This window comes from Balaenoptera physalus (assembly GCF_965194825.1).
Source record: "Balaenoptera physalus genome assembly, chromosome: 7".
Classification (NCBI taxonomy): Eukaryota; Metazoa; Chordata; class Mammalia; order Artiodactyla; family Balaenopteridae; genus Balaenoptera; species Balaenoptera physalus.
In genome coordinates, this window is record NC_138886.1 from 42,908,502 (window position 1) to 42,927,651 (window position 19,150).

At 32.5% G+C, this 19,150-nt stretch overlaps 1 protein-coding gene across 4 annotated transcripts in view; it reads right to left on the minus strand.

Annotated features, from left to right (window-relative positions):
• Nucleotides 1–19,150, minus strand: part of VPS13A (vacuolar protein sorting 13 homolog A) — a 265,169-nt gene that overhangs the window by 139,105 nt on the left and 106,914 nt on the right. For all 4 annotated transcript variants that reach the window (XR_014266082.1, XM_082470763.1, XM_082470764.1 and 1 more), the window contains exons 24-31: nt 15,707–15,788; nt 14,312–14,466; nt 13,643–13,799; nt 2,371–2,450; nt 1,334–1,399; nt 991–1,144; nt 184–300; nt 3–106 (exon numbers count right to left, since the gene is read on the minus strand). Coding sequence is in view for 3 of the 4 variants with exons in the window: in XM_082470763.1 (XP_082326889.1) it covers nt 3–106; nt 184–300; nt 991–1,144; nt 1,334–1,399; nt 2,371–2,450; nt 13,643–13,799; nt 14,312–14,466; nt 15,707–15,788 (915 nt within the window). In the remaining variant the exon portion in view is untranslated. The remainder of the gene's footprint in view (nt 1–2; nt 107–183; nt 301–990; nt 1,145–1,333; nt 1,400–2,370; nt 2,451–13,642; nt 13,800–14,311; nt 14,467–15,706; nt 15,789–19,150) is intronic.

The following is a 19,150-nucleotide window of genomic DNA, read 5'->3' on the forward strand; positions in this document are numbered from 1 at the left end:
ACCTTTTTGTATACAGCTGTTATATCAGAATCCAGAACAATTATATTCCTTAGCTTTGCATTTATTTCAGTCGCTGATGGCCTCATAATCATCTCAGAATCAAGCCCTAAGGGAAAAAAAATTATTAAATTATTTTCCCTTCATTTAATAGTTCTGAATTTACTTTTCCTCAAATCTTATTACCTTCAATCTTAATTTCTGAAATGTTATGTTTCTGATCTTGAATAAAGATCTGTAAACATGATAATTCTGCTAAAATCTGTAAGGTAACAATATCTTCATTCTTGGATAATTTTAAAGCTGCAAAAAGAAAGCCATATTGTAAAACATAAGACAAAACTTTTAGTAGTTACCTTACTATACTTATAAAGTAACTGAAATATCACAACAATGATAACGCTAGAGGAAAATGTGATTTGCAAATTGAAAGCAAGCAATATATTACCTACTAAATTAGGAATGCTAAAGAAAAATCAAATCCAATGAAAACAAAGCCAAACCAATGCAAAGAGACAGAACAAAAATAGTTCTCAGATGAGAATAACATTTGAAACTAAGAAGTTGTAGTTGTAAAATCATAAATCTTTTGCGATTTAATGATTACAGGGTGATACATGTTATTATCAAACTTGCAACTTTTGACTGCTTAAAAAAGCACTCCGATTAAAAAACATACTCTCATATTATTCAAATTTTGTTAGTTCTATTTTTCTAATTTAAATAATACTAAATGCACAAAATTTAATTACACTAAATACTTCTACTGTATAATCTTCAACTAAAATGAATGATAAGATAAATAAAAGCCACTTTTCTTCAGCAATAATCACTTTACTATTATTTTCTAAAATTAACCTGGTATATAATGAATCTTTCTAAATATTAATCTAGCAATAGAATTCTAACACCAATATTATAATAATAACGCAAGAGCCAAAATTTATTGATCTACTTAGTAAAAATTTGATGTTGAATTTTAAAGAAACATACGTATTTTTTTAATAAACTCTCCTTTGTCTTCAGTCTCTGCAATATGCACTGGGGCTGGTTTTTCCTCCGAATATGGAAGGATATTATTAAAATAATTTATTGTATTCAGAAGTGCTTCAGTATGTAAATGAATGTCCAAAGAGGAAAAATTCACCTAAAGAACAAAGCTGATTTTAGTAATACAACAAATATTTGTCTGTATTCTTTGTGGTATAAAGGATACAATTTATAATATTCAATTTTTATCCTCAAGGATCTTACAGTTCTAGTTATAAAATAATTTTCATAATATATTTGCTTAGAAATACAGTATCTAATTAAAAAATAAATTATTCACCTATACCTTAATCAGTTGCACAACACTGTTATAGGTGTCCTTCAACATTGTTATGGGTAAATTCTTTTCAGCCTATACAAAGTGAAAAAAACAAATCTGTTCGATTATCATAGGAAGACATATGTATATATCATTACATAATGGTCCTAACACACATTTATATAATTTTTCCAGCTATTTATATACATATAATTACTTAAACAAACGACTGCTTCACCAGAACAAATTTGCTAAGTATTCAATAAATGTTACATACTATCTTGCTTATTATCAAGAGTGGATATTTAGGTTTTATCACACGTAGAGGACAATCATTTAGTCAGCGACAACTGTTAAGATCCTTCCCAAATCTTCCTATATGTTAAAACAAAATTTTGACGGAACAGTCCGCCAGGTATCAAATACTCTGTGGTATCTTTAGATTTGGAACATTTTTACAATATAAAAGCTGTTTAATTCATAAACAACAAAAAACACTAAAATATCTACATCAATAATAGTAAAAAATGGTCTTAAAAGTGATATAATTCTCATTTAGCATTAAGTACTGTAATTATTAAAATAACGTGGCGCTTACATAAAAACAGGTCAATGAAAGCAAGGGTTAAATCATATGTAGACCACAGTACACATAAAAACTTAATAAATGATGAAATAGTTATCATAAATCAATAGGAAAGGAATAGAGTCACTGACAGCAGGAAAATTAGGTAACTTCAGACAATGGTGGGAAATCAAGTGAAAGCCTCATCTTGTATCCCATACCACTTTTCATCAAGATTGAAAAGTTTGTTGACATCCTGATGGGGGGGGAATAGCCAAACTGCAGGCCGTTTCTACTTAGAATGTGGGCTGCTTATTATCTTGCTATGTGAAGTGTTTACAAATCTAACAGAGGATGACAAAACAATCTTAAACTTTTAGGAGTTATAGCGATCACATCAGAATGCAGATTAAACTGAATATTGCTAAACTTATAAAACTTGACTTTAATATTTCAGCAGTATGCTTACCATAACAAGCATATAAATCAAACTACTTACCTTCACATATTCCAGTGTTAACAGATCTTCCATTGTGTTATCCAGTGTTGTAATCAAATAAATTGGTTTCTTGTTTTCATCTAAAAATAATTTCTAAAATTATTCTTTCATAGAAAAACTAATGGAAAATAAATGCAGGCAATATTAATAATTATAGAATTGGAAAATAAGGATTTCCTGTATCATATCAATTCTGGGCCTTGATTTCTGTATTACTCAACTCAGGTCCTTCCTCCTTTATTTTAAACTCTAAAAATGTAATTTCATCTCACAATTCCCTTCTCTTATGCCACAATGCTGAAGATTCTAACCCTTCTAAACCTAGATAGGAACTGAAGTAAGAAAAAGTAGCAATCAGTTAAAGAAAAAACAGAATGTTTATTAGGAACAATGAAAGGACATGAAGAGATTCTAGTCTTGAGTCACAGAAATAGCTAGAAAGAAAACTGTCAGAATCTCTAAAATCCTAATTGTAGAGAAAAAGCATCAGGTAACTGATGAGAAACTAAATTGTTCTCTGTATTAGCTTAGATTAAAATAAACTTTATTACCATATTATCAGTCTTTACTAGTTGTATTGTTGCTTCTGCTCAAAATCTAAGAAGATAAGTGAGGAAACTGCTGTAGAATAGTATTTTGTGTAAAGTCTTTATAACTATCATCAGCAAATTACTTACAACTGTTCAAAATCAATAACTAGATACTGGAAGAAAGGACTACAAACCAATCATACTACTCTTGAGGAAAAAAATGCAACACATTTCCACAGAATCCTCCAGATTTAAAAGCTTATTAGCGGGCTTCCCTGGTGGCGCAGTGGTTGAGAATCTGCCTGCCAATGCAGGGGACACGGGTTCGAGCCCTGGTCTGGGAAGATCCCACATGCCGCGAAGCAACTAGGCCCGTGAGCCACAATCACTGAGCCTGCGCGTCTGGAGCCTGTGCTCCACAACAAGAGAGGCTGCGATAGGGAGAGGCCCACGCACAGCGATGAAGAGTGGCCCCCACTTGCCGCAACAAGAGAAAGACCTCGCACAGAAACGGAGACCCAACACAGACAAAAATAAATAAATAAATAAATAAATAAATAAAAATTTTTAAAAAAAGCTTATTAGCAATGAAGCTAGCCTTCTACTGTAGATGCTAATCACATTTCAATCATTAAGAAGGTCTCCACTTTTTTCACTCATTTATTCATTCATTGAATAACTATCTACTGATCATTTACTTTGTGTAAGAAATTGTGCTATTCACTTCTTCCTACTCTTTCTAAGAAAACAGAAGCAAATATATTACAAAATAGGTGCACTGATAATTATATATCTTGTATTATGTGTGTAAGGGTTTTCTTATCCTTTGCTCTTGGGAAAACAAAAAATTATAAAAAACATAAATATTAACAACTGCTATAATACTTCTGGATTACTGGTGAACACTATCAAGTTGGTTTACTTTTCTTTCCAACTGCCAGAGCAAACTTTGATGTAAAAAGCGTAATAAAGCAGAACTCTGTATCTTCCACGTATGACAATTTTTTCAGGAAGAGATAATCATAACACAATTCACCACATGCAAGTTCTCAGAGGCTACAGAACAAGTGTAGAGTATGGAACTAAAATGTATAAATCATATCCAATGATTAAGTTTTCAGGCCACAATACTTAATCTGCTTCCCAAAATACAAAGATCACATTTAATTCAGAGCTCAGAAAAAAGGGGAAGTTTTCATTATACCAGTTAACTGACATCTTTTGTCTGGGAATGAGTTCCCAGAGAAGATGGCCTTCTCAAATCCTTGAGATGTACATAAGCATATTCCTTACCTTTCTTATTCCCACAGATAGTTCATTTTTACTTTAGTTCTCTAACTCCCTTATTTTCTGTATCTCAATTCACTGGGGAAAAAAATTCCTAAATGAGTTCAAAAGATTTCACAAGATAGCTTCCATTTAAAACTTAAATAACTTATAAACATTAAAAAAAAAAAAAAAAGTCAACCATCAAAAGAACATGGAGGAATTCCCTGGTGGTCCAGTAGTTAGGATTCGGCGCTTCACTGCCAGGGTCCAGGTTTGATCCCTGGTCGGGGAACTAAGATCCTATGAGCTGCGCAACGCAGTCAAAAAATAATTTTTTAAAAATTAAAAAAAAAAAGAATATCGATTCCAGGACAGCTAAGAGTAAAGTACTTTTATACACATGCAAATAGAACACATTTATGTGGTCTAAAAAATAAAAGTAAAGCCCTACTAACTTTTAGTTGGAAAAAAATTATTTTAGCCAACTGTATCAATGATCATTTGGAACATCAATGGTCTAAATGCACCAATTAAAAGACAACAATTGCCAAAATGGATCAAAAAAACAAGACCCAAGTATACACTGTCTACAAGAAACCCACTTTAAATATAAAAGTACGTGTAGATTGAAAGTAAATAGATGTTGAAAAATATATTATGTTAACACTAATAAGAAGAAAGCAGAGATAGCTATATAAATTTTCAGACAGAGCAGACTTCAAAGCATGCAAAAGTTATCAGGGATAAAGAAAGGCATTATATAATGATAAAGGGGTCAATTCTCCATTAGAACACAACAATCCTTAAGGTGTACTTATCTAACAATAGAAAGCAAAAATGATAATACTGCAAAGAGAAATAAATGAACCCACTACCATATTAGAACACTTCACACCCCTCTATCAGAAATGGACAGATCCAGCAGATGAAAAATCAGTAAGGACATAGTTGAACTCAGTAATACCATCAAATAACTGGATGTAATGGATGTCTACAGACTACTTCATCCAACAAGAGCAGAATGTTCGTTCTTCTTAAGTTCACATGGAATATTCACCAAGATCAACCACATTCTCAGCCACAGAACACACCTTAGCAAATTTTAAAAAAAGAAATCATACAACGTCTGCCTTCAGACCACAATAGAATTAAAATAGAAATCAATAACAGAACAATAGTTGGAAAATTCCAAAATATTTGGAGAATAAACAACACACTTCTAAGTAACACATAAGTCAAAAAAGAAATCTTGAAGGAAGAATTAAAAAACACTTGGAACTGAATAAAAATGACAACACACCTAATCAAAATCTGTGGGCTATAGTGAAAGCTGCACTTAGAGGGAAACATAGCATTGAATGCATATATTAGAAAAGAAGATTTAAAATCAATAATCTATGCTTCCACATCTTAGGAAACTAGAAAAAGAAGAAGAGAACAAATCCAAAGTAAACAAAAGTAAAGAAATAATAAAAATTGGATCAGAAATCAATGAAACTTAAAGCAAGAAGTCATTAGAGAAAATCAAAGAAACCAAAAGTGGTTCTCTGAAAAATATCAACAAAGTTATAAATCTCACCAGGCTAACTTAGGAAAAACAAAGAGAACACAAATTACTAGTATCAGAAATGAAACAGAGGACATCACTATAGGTATCATGCACATGAAAAGAATAAAGAAATACTATGAACAACTCTGCCCACCAATTTGATAACCTAATAAAATGGAACAATTCCTTGAAAGACATACTCTGTCAAACTCACAAAGGAATAAACAAACTGAATATCTATTAAAGAAATTAAGTCAATAATTAATACCCTTCCAAAACAGAAAGCACCAGGCCCAGATGGGTTCACTAGTGAATGTTAACAAACATTTAAGGAAGATACTATACCAATTCTGTGTAATCTCTTTCAGACTATAGAAAAAGAAAATACTTCCTAACTCATTCTATGAAGCCTGAATTACCCTAATACCAAAACCGCAGACACACACACACAGACCAAAAAAAAAAAAAAAAAAAAAAGCAGGGGGAGAAGGAGGAAGAAGGGAAGAAGGGAAGAGAACTACAGGACAGGAATTTTCATTAACACAGATGCAAAAATCTTCAACAAAATAATAGCAAATTAAATCCAACAGTGTGGAAAAAATTATGCACCATGACCAAGTAGGATTTATCCCAAGATAACAGGCTGGTTCAACATTCGAAAATCAACTGACATAATCCATCACATCCACAGGCTAAAGAAGAAAAACCACATGATCATATAAATTGATGCAGAAAAAGCATCTGACAATATCCAACAACCACTCATGATAAAAGCTCTCAGTAAACGAGGAATAAAAGAGAACTTCCTCAACTTGATAAAGAGTATCTTCAAACAACCTATAGCTAACATCATAATGGTGAGAAACTCAAAGCTTTCACACTAAGGAACAAGGTAAGGATGTCCTTCCCCTCTTACCACCCATTTTCACATTGTAATGTAGGTCTTACCAAATACAATAAGAGAAGAAAAGAAATAAAAGGTGTACATACTAGGATGCAGACTGGGATGGAAGACATGAAACTGTTCACAGATTACATGATCATATATGCACAAAATCTAAAAGAATCAACAACAAAGAAACTCGAACTAATAAGTCATTATAGTAAGGTTGCAGGATACAAGTCAACGGCTTTCCTATATACCAAAAAAGGACAAAGTTGAATTTGAAATTAAAAACACAATTTTTATTTACATTAGCACCCCAATAATGTAATTCTTAGGGGAAAAAATCTAATAAAATATGTACAAGACCTCTATGAGGAAAACTATAAAACTCTAATGAGTGAAATCAAGAATCCAAATATACAGAGAGACGATCCATGTTCATGGATAGGAAGACTCAACAGTGCCAAGATGTCAGTTATTCTCAACCCGATCTATAGATTCAATGCAATACCAATCAAAATTCCAGGAACCAATTCATGTATATTGACAAATTGATTCTAAACTTCATAAGGAGAGGCAAAAGACCCGGAATACCTAAGACAATACAGACAGTCCCCAACTTAAGATGGTTTGTATCATGATGGTAAAAATAACTGATAAACTTACAACCACTGTACCCTTACAACCATACTGTTTTTCACTTTCAGTACAGTATTCAATAAATTATATGAGATATTCATCACTTCATGATAAAATAGGCTTTGTGTTAGATGATATTGCTCAACTGTAGGCTAACATAAGTGTTCTGAGGATATTTAAAGTATGTTAGGCTAAGCTATGATGTTCAGTAAATCAGGGGAATTAAATGCATTTCAACTTAGAATATTTTCAACTTACAATGGTTTACTGTGACATAATACCACCGAAAGTTGAGGAAGATCTATATTAAAGGAGAAGAACAAACGTGAAGGACTGACACTACCTGATTTTAGAACTTGCTATAAAGTTACAGTAATCAAGGCACTGTGGTACTGGCAAAAGAACAGACAAAACAGATCAATAGAACACAACAGAGTCCAGAAATAGACTTCTCTAAATATACTCAATTGATCTTGGACTAAACAGCAAAAGCAATACAATGGAGAAAGACAGTCTTTTTGACAAATGTTGATGGACTAAATGGATATCCACACACACAAAAACCACCCTTCACAAAAATCAACTCAAAATGGACCATGCATCTACATATATAATACAAAATTATAAAATTTCAAGAATATGGGAGAATATCTAGAAATCCTTGGATTGGCAATGACTTTTTAGGATACAACATCAAAGGCATGATCAAGGAAAGAAAGAATCAATAAACTGGACTTCATTAGAAATAAAAATTCTTCTCTGCAAAAGACTATAAGAGAATGAAAAGACAAGCCACAGACTGGAAGAAAATATTTGCAAAAGACACATATGATAAAGGACTGTTATCCAAAATATACAAAGAATTCTTTAAATTCAATGAGAAAACAAACAATACAATTTAAAATATAGGCCAAAGAATTTAACAGAGACCTCACCAAAGAAGATATACAGATGGCAAATAAATATATGAAAAGATGTTCTACACGTTATCATCAAGGAAATGAAATTAAAACAACAATAAGATACACTACACACCTTATTAGAATGCTCAAAATCCAGGCCATTGACACCAAACACTAGTGAGGATGTGGAGCAACAGGAACTCTCTTCATTACTGATGAGGATGCTAAAAGGTACAGCCACTTTGGAGAATGTTTGAGAGCTTCTTATAAAACTAAGCATACACTTATATTAGACTCAACAATTGTGCCCCTTGGTATTTACCCAAAGAAACTGAAAACTTATGTCCACACAAAAACCTGCAGATGGATGTTTACTGCACCTTTACTCAGAACTGGCAAAACTTGGAAGCAACCAACACATCCTCTGGTACTTGAATGGATAAACTGTGGTACATCACACAGTGTACTATTATTAAGTGCTAAGAAAAAATGAATTATCAAGTCATGAAAAGACATAGAGATAACTTAAATACATATTAGTAACTGAAAGACGCCAGTCTGGAAAAGCTAGATACTATAGAATTCCAACTATATGACATTCTGGAGAAGGGAAAACTATGGACAAAGTAAAAAGATGAGTGGTTGCCAGGGACTGAGGGAGGACAGGAAAGGATGAATAGATGGATCACAGAGGGCTTTTAGGGCAGTGAAACTACTGTGTACGATACTGTAACATTGGATACATGTCATTATACATTTGTCCAATACCCTTAGAATGCACAACACCAAGCTGAACCAAGTAAACTATAGAATTTGGGTGTAATGTGTCAATGTAGGTTCATCAACTGCAACAAATGTATCACTCTGGTGGAGAATATTTATAATGTGAGAGGCTATGCCTGTGTAGGTGCAGGGGATATATGTTAAATCTCTATCATCTGCTCAACTGGGCAGTGAATCAAAAACTGCTCTAAAATAAAGTCTATTAAAATAGTTTTAATGTCATCCCTACATATAATAATGTTCTTATGCTAAAAAGGAGTATAATGAAATTAAACTAATGAATAGTTTGTCTTTTGCTTTAATTGAGGTATAAATGACATAAAACATTATATTAGTTTCAGGTGTACAACGTGATTCCATATTAATATACATTGTGAAATGATCACCACAATAAGTTTAGTTAACATCTGCCCTCACACTTACTTAGAAGTTTTTCTTCTTGTGATGAGTACTTTTAAGATTTGCTCTTTCAGCAACTTTCAAATATGCAAAACAGTATTATTAACTACAGTCACCATGCTGTACTTTACATCTCTATGACTTACTTACTTTATAACTGGAAGTTTGTGCCTTTGGACCCCCTTCGCCCATTTTCTGCAGCCCTACCCCCCCTACCTATGGCAACGACCAATCTGTTCTCTGTACTACCTTGGTTGTTTTTGTTTTTTTTTTAGATTCCACATATAAGCGAGATCATACCATATTTATCTTTCTCTGACTTATTTCACTTAGCATAATGCCTTCAAGGTCCATTCATGTTGTCACAAATGGGAAGATTTCATTCCTTTTTATGGCTGAGTAGCATTCCATGGTATCTATTGGGTTGGCCAAAAACTTCGTTTGGGTTTTTCCATAAGCTCTTATGGGAAAACCCGAATGAATTTTTTTGCCAACCCAACAGATAGCACATCTTTATCCATTCACCCATTAATAGACACTTAGGTTGTTTCCATATCTTGGCTATTGTCAATAATGCTGCAATGAACATGAGGGTGCACATATCTTATCAAGTGAGTGTTTTTGCTTTCTTCAAATAAATACTCAGAAATGGAAATGCCAGATCAGATGGTAATTCTATTTTTAACTTTTTGAGGAACTTTAATACTGTTTTCCATAGTGTCTGCACCAATTTACATTCTCATCAACAAAGCACAAGGGTTCCCTTTTCCCACATCCTCACCAACACTTTTTATTGCTTGTCTTTTTGATAATAGCCATTCTAACAGGTAGAGATTATATCTCGTGGTTTTGATTTGCATTACCCTGATGATTAGCGAGTTGAGCATCTTTTCATGAACCTGTTGGCTAGTTGTATGTCTGTTTGGAAAAAATGCCTATTCAGATCCTCCTTCTATTTTTTTTTTTTTCCTCTATTGAGTTGTATGAGTTTTTTATATTATTTTAGATATTAACACTTTATATCAGATATACGAATTGCAATTATATAACTATTTCATAGACTGGCTTTTCATTTAGTTGATGGTTTCCTGTGCTGCGCAGAAGCTTTTTAGTTTGATGTAGTCGCATCTGTTTATTTTTGCTTTTATTCCCTTTTGGGAAGCAGAACCAAAAAAATCATCACCAAGATCAATGTCAGGAAGCTTACTGCTTATGTATTCTTCTAGGAGTTATATGGTTTTAGGTCTTACATTCACATCTTTAATCCATTAAGAGTCAATTTTTATTTATGGTGTAAGACAGTAGTCCATTTTCATTCTTTTGCATGTGGCTGTCCAGTTTTACCAGCATCATTTATTGAAAAGTTATCCTTTCCTCAATGTATATTCTTGGCTCCTTTGTCATAAATTAATTGATCACAGATATGTGGGCTTATTTCTGGGGTCTCTATCCTGTTCCACTAATTGATGTGTCTGTTTTTATGCCAGCACCATACTGTTTTGATTACTATTGCTTTGTAATATAGTTAGAAATCAGGGATCATGATGCCTCCAGCTTTGTTCTTTCTCAAGATTGTTTTGGCTGTTCGGGTCTCACATGGTTCCACACAAATGTTAGAGTTACTTGTTCTAGTTCTTTGAAAAATGTCACTGGTATTTTCATAGAGACTGCATGGAATCTGTAGATTGCCTTAGGTAGGATGTACATTTTTAACAGCATTAATTATTCCAACCCATGAGGCACAGAATATCTTTCTGTTTATTTGTGTTTTTTTCAATTTCTTTCACCAATGTCTTATAGCTTTCAGTGGATAGGTCTTTTACCTCCTCAGTTAAATTTATCCCTAGGTATTTTGTCCGTTTTGATTCAATTGTAAATGGCGTTGTCTTCTTAATTTCTCTTTCCTTATAGTTTGTTATTAGTGTACAAAACTGCAACAGATTTTAGCATGTTGACTTTGTATCCTGCAACTTTAACAAATTTGTTGATTAGTTCCAACAGTTTTTTTGGTGGAGTCTTTGGAGTTTTTGTATGTATAATATCATGTCTTCTGCAATAGTGACAGTTTCACTATTGGGCCAATTAATAAATTCAAAAGAGAAATTAAAAAATACCTTGAGACAAATGGAAATAGAAATACAACATACCAAAATTTATAGGATGCAGCAAAAGCAGTTCTAAAAGAGAAAATCATGGATGCCTACTTTAAGAAACAAGAAAAATCTCAAATAAACAACCTTACTTTTTACACGTCAAGAAATTAGGGGAAAAAAAGAACAAAACCCAAAGATAGTAGAAGTAAAAAATAACAAAGAAGAGAGGAGAAATAAATGAAATAGAAACTAAAAGACAGCAGAAAAGATCAATGAAACTAAAGAGCTGATTCTCTGAAAAGACAAAATTGACAAACCTTTAGCTAGATTCACCATGAAAAAGAGAGAGGGCTCAAATAAATATAATCAGCTATGAAAAAGGAGATGTGACAAATGATACCACAGAAATTTAAAGGATCATAAGAGACTAGCATGGATATTTTTATATGTTAACGAACTGGACAACCTAGAAGAAATGGATAAATTTCTAGAAACATACAACCTTCCAAGACAGAATCATGAGCAAATAAGAAGTCTGAATAGAGCAATAACTCCTAAGGAGATCAAATCAAAACCTCCCAACAAAAAAAAATCCAGGAATAGATGGCTTCACTGGTGAATTCTATCAAACATTTAAAAAGAATTAATACCAATCCTTCTGAAACTCTTCCCAAAAAAATAGAAGAGGAGGAAACATTTGCAAACTCATTTTACGAGGCCAGCATTACCCTGATACCAAAACCAGACAAGGACATCACAAGAAAAGAAAATTACAGGCCAATATTCCTGATGAATATAGATGCAGAAATCCTCAACAAAGTATTACCAAACCAAATTCAATACTATATTAAAAGGCTCAAACACCAAGATCTAGTGGAATTTGTTCCAAGGATGTTGCAGTTCAACATCCACAAATCAATCAACATGATACACCACATTAACAAAATGAAGGATAAAAATCATATGATCATCTCAATAGATGCAGAAAAAACATCTGACAAAATTCAACATCCATTTAATATAAAAGCTTTCTACAAAGTGGGAACAGAGGGACTGTATCTCAACATAATAAAGGCCATCTATGACAAGCCCACAGCTAATATACTACTCAACAGTGAAAAGCTGAAAGCTTTTCCTCTAAGATCGGAAGAAGAGAAGGATGCTGACTTTGCCACTTTTATTCAACATAGTATTCGAAGTCCTAGCCAAAGCAATTAGGCAAGAAAAAGAAATAAAAAGCATCCCAATTGGAAGTGAATAGTTTTTCTTAATATTCTGATGGAATTGATGAACCATTCAGAATTATGTTTCAAGGAAAAACCTCAAAATGTAAAGGAGGGGGAAAAAAAAAAACTCTTCTAAAAGCCTGCCAAAGCAAACAGAAGTATTTTCTAAGATATCATATAATTTATATGTTAGGATTTGGGATATAAATTGTTTGTGGTAGGCAGAATATTTACACACCCCTCCCACAAGGATGTCCATGCTCTAATCCCCCGAAACCTGAGAATATGTTATTTCCGATGGTAAATGTAACATTACAGAGGTGATTAAGGTTAAGATTAAGAGGAAATTATCCTCAATTGTCCAGATGCACCGAATCTAATTACCTTAGTTTTTTAGAGTGGAAGAAAAAGGTAGAAGAAAAGGTTAGAGAGATTACAGCATGAGAAGGATCTAACACCCCATAATGGTTCTAGGATATAAAAAAAAATTTGTGCAAGGACCTAGAGAGGCCTGTAGGAGCTAAGGCCAATCCTCACCTTATAGGCAGCAAGAAAACAGACTTAAACCATATAAAACTAAATTCTGCCAACACCTGAGTGAGCAAGAAAACAGATATTCCCCTACAGCCTCCAAAAAAGAAGTCCTATTGACAGCTTGATTTTTTCACCTTGAGACTTGTGTCAGACATCTGATCTACAGAACTTTAATAATTTGTGGTAAATTGTTACACTATCAATAGGAAACTTATTCAGTATTTTAGTATTCAGTTAAGTAAACTTAAAATTAAACCATTTTCCTTAATGAGAAAAATTATCTTCATTTTCTCTCTAGTCTACACCTTAGATTCCGAACTGTAATATGAAAGTTGAAGACTAACACATTTCTTTGATAATATTTTACCAAATGTACTGACTAAACACCTAGAGAATTTATCTCTAGAAGGTAATCAAACAGTAAAATTAATTAATTTAGTTTTTGAAAACAGAGATTCTTACCAAAATATTCTGGGCATTTTAAGCAGACCTCTTTCAAAAAGGCATTTGCTTTCAAATCAAATGTTCTAAGCTCAATGTCTGTGCCCAATCCCAAGACATTAATTTCTACCACAGGTAGTTCACAATCTCCAACAAGGTGACAGAATTGAATCAAAACCTGGAAAAGAAAGAAAAAAGAAACTACGACTACCTAAAACAAAAAAAATGTTTATGTGGATGGTGGCTATATATAGATATGTGAGGTATACATATGGTATAAATGATACGTATTTAAATTTAGGAGAGATTTTATACACACACATATACAAAACACACATTGTGCAAATTATTTTCAATAAATATATACTGAATAACAACAATACATCTAAACTCTTAATTCTTCTTTTGTAAGTGAAAGTGGATTTATTTAGAGAGATACACATTCCACAGGCAGAATGTGGCCCCTCTCAAAAGGTGAGGGCGGCCAAACCTTTAATTATTGATTAAGGAAATTAATCTTCAAAGAAAGGGGAGGGAGAACCACAAAGTAACATCTGGATTGAACTTAAATAGTATGAAAACAATACTGTCTATTAGTAATGAGACTATATAAATGAGCTGTGAATAGTAGAAATGATTGACAATTTAAATAAGCCATATTAATTTTACCATAGTACATACAATGCATACCTCTGGCACTTCAAATCTTATTTTATACTCAGTCATATTTTTTGAACAATCTGGCTTTTGAAGCTTTTTTTGTTGAGGACTTTTAACTCTAGATGGAGGTTGAAGAGGCTCTTCCAAGGGACTAGATGGGGCATCAAAAAACTCCTCATCTGAATCTAAATACCATAGAACATTTAAGGCAATAATCAAAATGACTGATTTAATAATAACATTCTAATAATTTTTCTGAAATAAATATGAACACTAAAACACTATTTCAAAAAATTGAATGTAAGGTTGAAAATAAATAGAAAAGAATATAGAGATTACATGTGAAAAAATAACATTCTTAACGACAAAATGTATGGAAAATTACAAAATACAATCTTTAGCTTAATGAACATCATCTTTAAAATCACAATACTAAAAACTGCTAAAGAAAATTTCATACCAAATGCCAATGCCAATTATTACATACATGATGAATACTCAAAGGAACACACTAATATGCTCACTCTACCTGGACAGCAAAACAGGACTTAGTTACAAACTCTACAATATTAAAAGCAGAAGGCAGGTCCTAAAGTTTGAATGGAGAAACTAAGATCAAGCAGTACTTCACATATGTATGACTATATAGGAATATATATATGATAGTAAATTTTTACAACATGCTATTTAAAAGGACCCAAAATCTAGTAGAACCATTAAAAGAAGGTTTAAAGGAAACTAAAACCATCTAAGTATATCCCTAAGAACATAAAATTGAATTTTAGGGTAGATGATCTCACAAACAACATTTCCTCCCCCTCCCCACCCACCCTGGTCACGACACAGAAAGGAAAACATTCTCTAGAAAACTAAGGATCAACATGGCAATTTCTGTTATTTAACATTTACAATTTTTAAAGTCTTAAAAATAGAAAAATACATTTATTTTTCTTTCTAATGTGGCCAAAAAAGCATATATTTCACAACAAAGTATTTACCAGTTTTCCTACGTTAATGTAGGTATTAAGGCTTGATTTTTTTTTCCTTCAATAACAAAAAAGGAAATGTAAAAAGTAAAAAAAAAAAAAAATTACTATAATGAAGATCTCCAAAAGCTAAGTAACACATTATAAATTAGACACAAAGTTTCATGGGGTCTCTTAGATCACAACAGGATAAAGATTATTAACTTGCTAGTGGTCCTTGTGATTATGGGGTTCAACTTTTATATACCAAAAAAATCCCACTGCAAAAGCAACTTTAAGGAACATCCAAATTATACTGTTTTAAAGGAATTTTAGTGAAATTTTCTGGATAATATGCAAATATCTGCTATTGCCTGAAATTTTTTATGTGGTCTCAAAATGAATTTTTTTCATAATATATTTATAACAAGGAAAATTTCCTAAAGTAGTTTCATTTTACCATCTTCAACACATGGAATTTCCAAAAGAGGAAACTTTTTCTGTGAAATCTGTGATGTTCCCAAAGACGTGGATCTTTGAATCTGGAAGAAAAGTTAATTCACTGTCAGTTAGCACACAGACTTTTATTACAAGTTCTAAGACAATTCTGACAACACACACACACACACACACACACACACACACACACCCCTCAATCTGAATTAACTGGAAAAGAATCCAGCCTGAATTAGAAAGTTAATCTGTAAAATGTAGATTTAAAGAAGCGCTTTTACAATTTCAAGGCTACATATAAATTGCAGAACTGTTATAATCATTTCCTTGTTGACAGACTTTGCATAAGAAGAGATCTTAGATGTATCTTAACATCTTACTAAATAAGGGAAGCCACCTCTAGGGCATCTATGAGAAACAACCAAAAGTCTCAAAATTTAAAGCCTCTGTAGTTGGGGAGCTTGCAGTTTCATTTTTAACTTTTTAAAGATATTTTAGTAAATTTACTTTTTACTGTTCTGCAAAATACAGCATACGAAACACATATAATGCAGTTGAAAATGATAATAATAAAAGACACCCCTGAGTATTCCATCCAGGCCAAAAAACAAAATAGTACTATGCCCTTACCTAGAAGCATCTTATGTGCTCCTTTCTTGATCATATTCCCTAAAATTGATTTACTTTCATTTATTTACTTGTTTTTAACCTCCTATGACTGATTCTCTAAGTAATACATTGTTTAACCTGTTCCTTTCTAAACTTAGAAAAAACCAATAACACTGCATACATTTTCCTGTGATGTTCTTCTTCAACAAAATATTCTTTAAATTTTATCCATATTGATAGTTTACCCATTCTCACTGCTATACATTGATGAATAAACCACTACTTATTTGTCCATTACACTGTTGCTAAATATTTGTGTTGTTTACAGATTTTTGCTTTTATTCACTTTGCCACTATAGGAATCCTTGAACATAGGTGCTCAAATGCAAGATTTTCTATGGTGTACATATCAAAGAGTGGAATTTCATATGTTCACCTTAGTAAGTACTACAAACATGTTTTCACAAGTGTTTACAAGGCATTACATGATATCAGCAGTAGATCAGAGTTTGTATGGCTCCATTTCCTCATTAATACTTAGTGCTTTCAGACGTTTTAAATGTTGCCAATCTCACTGGCATTTTCACCCTAGTTTTAATTACAATTTCACAAACATAATAGTTACACATCATGTCATAGGTTCATAGGTTGTGTTTGTCCTTCTCTGAATCCTATTCATTTGGGAGAAACATTATTACTGAAATATAACCTACTACATCTGAGTACAGAACTGTAAGTATAAATAAAACTAAATTTCAAAAAGAAAACACACCCATGCACCCAAAATCCAGATCCAGGAACAGAACATTACCAGCAACTCAGAAACCTCCCTCATGCTCCTCAATCACCAGGCATACCTCCAAAAAGTAACAACTATAATGCCCCAATTTCAATTTTTAATGTTCTGAAAGTTTTTACAATGACATTCATTAAAAAATGATTTTGGGGCTTCCCTGGTGGCGCAGTGGTTGAGAATCTGCCTGCCAATGCAGGGGACACGGGTTCGAGCCCTGGTCTGGGAAGATTCCACATGTCACGGAGCAACTAGGCCCGTGAGCCACAATTACTGAGCCTGTGCGTCTGGAGCCTGTGCTGCGCAACAAGAGAGGCCACGACAGTGAGAGGCCTGCGCACCACGATGAAGAGTGGCCCCCACTTGCCGCAACTAGAGAAAGCCCTCGCACAGAAACGAAGACCCAACACAGCAAAAATAAATAAATAAATAAATAAATAAATAAACCCAAAGTTAAAAAAAAAAAAAAAGAAATCTTGGAAGAAAAAAAAAAAAAGATTTTGTTTTGTATCTTCCTGATGAGTAATAAAATTGAACACCTTTTCATATGTCTGTTTGCCCATTTCTTATTGGATACTTGGTCTCCTTTTATATTTTGGATAAAGTCTTCTGTAAATTGTATGTGTTCCAAGTATTTTTCCCAGTTGGATGGTGAACCTTTTTCATTATTAACAATGTCTTTCAAAAGGCAGAAATTTTTAATTTCCGTGAAGTGTAATTTATTTTTTTCTTCTGTATTTGTGCTTTTTTATCCCAAGATATCTTTACCCACGACAAGAGTTCAAAGATTTTCTCCTATGTTTTTTGTTAAAGAAACTTTACACCTTTGGGCATTTACATTTAAGTCTATGTTCCATTTTAAGTTAAATTCCATGTATGGTATATGGTACAGATTGATGTTCACTTTTTTCCCCACATGGAAATCTAATTATTTTAGAACCATTGTTGAAAAGACTATCCTACCCCCACTTAGTTGCACTGGTACCTTTGTAAGAAATAAAATACATATTAACCATATATTACATTGTGAATTTACTTCTGGATTCTGTTCTACTTCAGTTATCTTTATGTCTATTCTTATGCCAATACAACACTTTCTTGAATAAAGTAGCTATAAAATAAGCCTTGAAATCAAGAATTAGAAACCCTCCAATGTTATTCTTATCCAAATTTTTTTGGGCTAATATATGTCCTTTGCATTTCCATATATACATTATAATAAGCTTGTTAACTTCCAGAAGAAAAATTTGGTATTTTGATTGGGGTTGTGAGAAATCCATACAGTTTTGAGAGAACTGTCATTTTAATACTGTCAGTCCTCCAATCCTTAACTATGTATATCACTCCACTTACTTAGGTCATGATCAATTATTTTCAGAAATGTTCTGTAGTTTTAGATATAAATGACCTGTATTTCTTTTGTTAAATTTTTCCTAAGTATTTAACTCTTTTTAATGCTATTATGAATGGAACATTTTTCTTAATTTCATTTTTAGAAACAGCTTATTATTTACATTGATGATATAACCTGCAATCTTGACAAATTCACTATTACTAGTGGTATTTTTCTACATTCCTTAGGACTTCCTGCATAAATGATCATGTCACCTGTAAATAAAGATAGTTTTACTTTTTCATTTCCATCCTGTCTTTATTTGTCTTGAGTTACTGCGGAAGCTAGAACCTTCAGTATGAATTTGAATAGAAGTAGTAAAAAAAAAAAAAAAGGAAAGGCCATCTTGCACTATTATTTGATATTACAGGGAAAGCATTCAGTCTTTTTCAAATTAAACATGATATTAGCTATAGGTTTTTCCTAGACTGATGGGGCTTCCTTATATTCCCAGTTTGTTAGGAGTTTTATCATGAAAGGTTGTTGGATTTTGTCAATGTTTTTTCCTTTTCTATTGAGATAATCACACATTTGTTATCCTTTATTCAATGAAATGTGCTTAATAACATTGATTGGTGAACCATTTTTGCTGCCCTGGGATAAATGCATTTGGTATTTTAGTGTATTATGTTTTAAAAATATCACACTATTTGATT